The 6,388-nt window shown below is 47.0% G+C and overlaps 2 protein-coding genes across 2 annotated transcripts; both read left to right on the top strand.

Moving 5' to 3' along the window:
- The first annotated feature begins 1,459 nt into the window (after positions 1 to 1,459).
- On the top strand, positions 1,460 to 2,200 carry LOC137809455 (uncharacterized). Its single transcript, XM_068610564.1, has one exon. It carries the CDS (start codon positions 1,460 to 1,462, stop codon positions 2,198 to 2,200), a length of 741 nt encoding a protein of 246 aa, XP_068466665.1.
- A 2,031-nt stretch (positions 2,201 to 4,231) lies between these two features.
- LOC137809454 (uncharacterized) lies at positions 4,232 to 5,674 on the top strand. The gene has a single exon (XM_068610563.1). It carries the CDS (start codon positions 4,232 to 4,234, stop codon positions 5,672 to 5,674), a length of 1,443 nt encoding a protein of 480 aa, XP_068466664.1.
- The last annotated feature ends 714 nt before the right edge of the window (positions 5,675 to 6,388 follow it).

Raw genomic sequence — 6,388 nt, 5'->3', positions numbered from 1 at the left:
AAGGGCTGGTTAGACGACGAATTAAAATACTTAGGCTAAGGAAAAAGTTAGAGTGACATAGGGAAACTTAGATCTAAAGCAGGCATAAGTAAGAACCATTATGATAATGAAGTTGTGATAAAATCTATTATAACATCAAAATAATAGACTAGATTAGGTTCTACTTAAACAATCAGCTTTCACTTTGGTTAATTACCAATTATTTAAGCATAATGAACAATTATAAGTAAGGTATGTGCAATAAGAATGTGACACATCATCTTTGGACATGTACCGGTAGACACCGGACGGACGTGGCCGACCGACCGAATGTATAATAAATGCAAGGGCATTTATGTAACAAGCCAAAGTAGTTAAGATACACCCCCGAAAAATAAGGAGAACGCGCTTAGAGAAGATATGTTCTCCGGGTATTCCGGAGCACGACTGGCAAGACCTATCCATAACCACCCTGAGCCCAAGGGATAGAAAGCCCTTTAGGCAATCCTATAAATACTGTGCTCAAGCCAGAGAAAGGTACATTTTCATTCACTTACTAAATCACACTTAGAATCTCATACTTACTTGAGCGTCGGAGTGCCTTCGCAGGTACCCTCCCCCGCCCGACCGAAGGAGACACCAAGAAAGAACGACCGACCGAAGGAGAAGAAGATCGACACGTCAACAATTATACTACGTCAACCGACCGTGCCTGGGCCCCATCTCTCCATTCAGGTACAATTGGCGCCCACCGTGGGGCCGATGCAAGATTTCAATTTTTAAAGCTATAATGGTTGCAACAAGGAACAACAACGACGCTATGGCAGAACAGATGACTATGATTCAAACCCTCCAAACTCAGATGGAGGAACTGCGGCAAAAGGGGATGGAAGACCGTCGTCAACACGAAGAGGATAGGCGCCGTCAAGAGGAAGAAATCGCCTTATTGAGAGAGCAGAATGCACAACTCCAACGACAGGTTGATAATCCCGAACGAGAAGGCCAATCCCATATGGCCGATCGAACCGCCTCTCGCATACCTACATCGGCCGACACCAATCCTGCTTCTAGAACTGAAATAGTCGAAAGAAAGTTGAATAAAAGGGGTCATCCTTTTACAGACGAAATCATCACCAAACCACTTCCTGACAAGTGGAGAGGCCTCGCCATCAAACTCTATGACGGCTCGACTGACCCAGACGAGCATTTAAATGTTTACAAGACGCAAATGACTTTGTATACCACAGATAACAATGTGTGGTGTAAAGTATTCCCCACGTCACTCGAGGGAGAACCTCTTACTTGGTTTACAGAGCTACCTCCGAATTCCATTGACGACTTCGACGTCTTAGCCGCAAAATTCTCTACTTAATATGCCACCAGCCGACCGCATCACATGTCCTCCATGTCTTTACTAGCGGTATAACAAGAGAAAGGTGAACCTCTCAGAACCTTTTTAGATAGATTCAACAAGGCATGCATGAATATCCGAGGGCTCAAACAGGAAGTTGCGTTACACCATTTGGTTTCGGCCATCCGGCCAAGCCGTTTTACAGAAAGTCTCATCAAAAAGCCGCCTCAAGACATGGAAGATCTTCGAACTCGGGCAACCAAATTCATGCAAATTGAGGAACACATTGACTATCACCAACGGTTCAAAGCCGTCGGATCCGGAGTCCTCAAAGATCAAACCCCGAGCAAAGAAAGGGAATTCGAGATCGAACGGACCGTTCGAACCACCCCAAGGTCCGACCGGATCAGAGGAGGCCGAATCCCCAGGTTTAACAGTTACACCCCTTTAACAGTTCCGAGGGGACGAGCCCTAGATGAAGCACTGCAAACGGATTTAATTCCGACACTAAAACAGTATCAAACACCACCGAATGCAGATACTACTAAGTGTTGTCAGTACCATCGAAATTTCGGTCACACGACCGAAGGATGTCAAGCGTTGAAGGACAAAATCGAAGAGCTCATCCAGGCTGGCCATTTGCAGCAGTTCGTCAAGAGGACAAGGAATTCAAGATCCCCACCACGGAGTACTGATCGTCCATCTCGTGGTGTGGACCGGTCATACCGTAACGATTACAAACGTCGAACTGACCATAGCCAGGCTTCGCGGAAACGTAGTGAAAGCCCCGTTCGGCGTACCGCGCCCGCAGCACAAGTCCCGACCGAAACGCCCACCCTCGCCAACGAGTCCGCGAAGTCATCAACATGATTGCTGGACCCGTTACCTTGGGCGAACCGAACCACGAAGCAAATTATATAGCCGGAGGCTTTGCCGATGGCGGGTGCTCAAATTCCGCCCGAAAGAAACATCTTCGGGACATCCAGTCCGCTCATGCTACTACGAGGAGACGTCCACACATACCTCCGATCACTTTCACTGACGACGACTTCACAGCTATAGATCCAGCCCAGGACGACCCTATGGTAATCACCGTGGAAATTGACAAGTTCGCAATTGCCAAGACTTTGGTAGACCAAGGTAGCTCGGTCAATATATTATATTGGGAAATCTTCAAGAAAATGCGCATCCCAGAAGCAGATATTCAACCCTATAACGAACAAATTGTAGGGTTCTCAGGTGAACGGGTCGACACTAAGGGGTATATAGACTTGTATACAACCTTTGGTGAGGAAGACGGTCTCCACAAAACAATAAACGTACGATATCTTCTTGTTAACGCCCAAACTTCCTACAACATTCTGCTCGGTCGTCCGTCCATCAACAGATTAAAAGCCATTGTTTCCACCCCACACTTAGCCATGAAATTCCCTTCGGCAAATAACGACATTGCAACAATCCATGTCGATCAAAAAACCGCTAGAGAATGTTATGTCGCAAGTTTGAAAAGTGAGCCAACTCGACGGCTCTACACGACCAATCCGGACGACCGACTCCCGCAAAAAAGAGGATAATCCTCGACCCGACATTCTGGACGGCGCATGTCCCGTCGACAAATGACAGCCCTTGTTGATCTCGACCCTCGTATGGACGATCCCCGTATGAAGGCAGGAGAAGACTTACATCTGTTCCCACTTCGCGATGATCGCCACGCTACACATATCGGCACTTCACTGCTGAAGCCAGACGACCGAATGGCCATCGGCACGACACTTGTCAAAAATGCCGATCTGTTCGCATGGACGGCCGCTGACATGCCTGGCGTAGACCCACAAGTCATCACTAACCGATTATCACTGTATAAAGAGGCTAGGCCAATAGCTCAAAAGAAAAGACATCTAGGCGAGGAACGACGCCAAGCCGCACGTGACGAAGCCGATAAATTGTTACAAGCTGGATTCATTCGGAAAGCCCATTACACCACATGGCTAGCCAACGTGGTTATGGTAAAGAAAGCGAACGGAAAATGGCGAATGTGCGTTGACTACACGGACCTCAATAAGGCATGCCCAAAAGACTCTTACCCTCTGCCTACCATTGATCGTCTCGGCGGCCGGACATCACATCCTCAGCTTCCTTGATGCCTACTCAGGTTATAATCAAATCCAAATGCACCCGGCCGACCGAAAGAAGACAGCCTTCATGACTGATTCCGATAATTTCTACTATGAAGTTATGCCCTTCGTACTCAAAAATGTCGGGGCCACTTATCAAAGACTAATGGACCATGTATTCCACGACATGATCGGCAGGAACGTTGAAGTCTATATCGATGACATTGTTGTCAAGTCCGACTCATGTAAGCAACATATTGCTGACCTAAAAGAAGTTTTTTAGGCCCTCCGCCAGCACCAGATGCGACTCAATCCTGACAAGTGTGCGTTTGGCGTCGAGGGGGGGAAGTTCTTATGTTTTATGCTTACCCATAAAGGCATAGAAGCTAACCCTGAGAAATGTAAAGCTATTTCCGAAATGAGAAGCCCCAACTTCATTCAGGAAATTCAGAGACTCATCGGCCGACTCACCGCCCTATCCAGATTTGTTCCTAAACTTGCAGAACGAACGAGGCCCATCGTCCGGTTATTGAAAAAAGCATCTCGCTTTGAGTGGTCGGCCGAATGCGAGGGAATTTTCCTCCAATTGAAAACTTTTTTATCTTCCCCGCCGGTCATCCAGAAACCGGACGCCCGAGAGCCCATTATAGTCTACCTCACCGTTTCACACGAAGCCGTTAGTTCAGTCTTAGTGCAAGAAATTAATTTTGAAGAACGACCAGTTTATTTCATTAGCCGTGCCCTCCATGGCGCCGAAATCCGATACCAGACGATCGAAAAGGTGGCTATGGCTCTCATCATTACCGCCCGACGAATGCGTATGTATTTTCAAAATCATCGTATTATTGTTCGGACAAATTACCCCATTGTAAAGATTCTCACTAAACCAGATTTGGCCGGACGAATGATCGGATGGACGATAGAACTATCCGAATTCCATATTCAGTACCTACCACGAGGAGCCATCAAGTCGCAAGCTCTTGCTGATTTCGCAGCTGAACTCACTCCTTCCTCAGCCGAGACTGAACGCTCATCGTGGATCTTATACGTGGATGAATCCTCCAACGAAAGGTCGTGCGGCGAGATTGTCATCGAGCAAGCCCTCAAATTCGACTTCAAAACTTCAAACAATCAGGCCGAATATGAAGCCATTTTAGCCGGTCTACGCCTCGCTCAAGAATTGGAAATCACAAAGTTAATTTGTAAAAGTGATTCCAGGCTAGTCATCGGTCAGCTTAATGACGAATATGAAGTCCGAGAAAGCTTTCTACAACGATACTATCACTTAGTCAAACAGTTGATGAACACCTTTTCTGAAATTTCCATGCAACACGTTCGACGCGATCACAATACTCGCGCGGACGCCTTGTCCCGGTTGGCAACCACGAAATGTAAGGGAATGCATAGGTCGGTCATCCATGTTACGCTTGCACGCCCAAGCATCGACCTACAGGAATGCCTAACGACCGACGCGGAATCTACTTGGATTACCCCAATAAAGCAATATTTACTCGACGACACATGTAATCCTCTCGGTGACAAAACCATGAAGCTGCAGGCCGCCCGTTTCTTCTTAATTGGCGACGACCTTTACCGCCGAGGTTATACCCGACCACTCCTTAAATGTTTGACACCCGACCAAGCTTACTATGTCGTCCGAGAATTGCACGAAGGAATTTGCGGAACTCACTCCGATGCGCGATCAATGGCTGCCAAAGTATTCCGGGCCGGATACTACTGGCCGACCGTCCAAGGCGACTGCACCAATTTCGTCCAAAAATGCCTTAAATGCCAAGAGATTGGCACTTTGTCCCACCAAAAACCTGAAGAACTCCATTTTATGTTATCACCATGGCCGTTCGTCCAATGGGGCATGGACATCATTGGCCCTTTCGCCCTCGGTAAAAGCCAATGTAAATTCTTGCTGGTCGGCATTGACTACTTTACCAAGTGGATTGAAGCTGAACCTCTAACCGCGATCACCGCTCGCAATGTCCAAAATTTCGTATGGAAAAATATTGTTTGTCATTTCGGCCTCCCACAGATCATCATCACCGATAACGGTCGGCAGTTTACCGACCAGACGTTAGCTGAATTTTACGAGAAACTCCACATCAAACACATCGCCAGTTCAGTCGAACACCCACAAACAAACGGTCAAGCAGAAGCCGCCAACAAGGTCATTCTGAACGAGCTGAAGAAACGTCTTGGCCCAGCCAAGGGCAACTAGACCGAAGAACTCTTAGAAGTCTTATGGGCATATCGCTGCACCCCTCAGACGACTACACAAGAAACGCCATACAGCTTCACATATGGCACTGAAGCTATGATCCCCGTCGAAATTGGAGAACCTTCTCTCCGCCGCCAAACCCTTGATATTGATCTGAACAAAGAAAGCCTCTCAGTCGGCCTAGATCTCATCAACGAACTTCGGGACAAGTGTGTACAACTCCAGAGTTAAACCAAGACAGTTCCACAAAGGTGACTTAGTATGGCGAATGCGAGGTGACACCCGGAAGGAAGGCGGCAAGTTTTCTAGCAATTGGGAAGGACCATTCCGCATAGCAGACACAGCAGCCGGCGGAGCCTATTATTTAGAACATTTATCTGGAAAGAACATACCGAGAACGTGGAATGCCACGCATCTCAAATTTTATTACAATTGAATTAATAAAAGTGCACTCTTTCCTCGCCCGGTCGGTTTTTCCCCAAGGGGGGTTTACGACCGAGAAGGTTTTAACGAGGCACTATAAATCAGAATCCTCGTCTCTCCCATTTTCTTTCATATACTAACTATTTATGCCTCGTTCGGCATCCGAATTATTTTATTACTTTAACGTAATCAGAATTACTCATGCCTCGTTCGACATCCAAATCAACGTTGGTTTAATCGGAAATGTTCATGCATCGAAATTATTTATGCCTCGTTCGGCATCTGAATTAT

This window comes from Phaseolus vulgaris, chromosome 2 (genome assembly GCF_000499845.2).
Source record: "Phaseolus vulgaris cultivar G19833 chromosome 2, P. vulgaris v2.0, whole genome shotgun sequence".
NCBI classification, from domain to species: domain Eukaryota; kingdom Viridiplantae; phylum Streptophyta; class Magnoliopsida; order Fabales; family Fabaceae; genus Phaseolus; species Phaseolus vulgaris.
The sequence above is the reverse complement of the archived record's forward strand: the minus strand, read 5'-3'. Positions and strand labels throughout refer to the sequence as shown.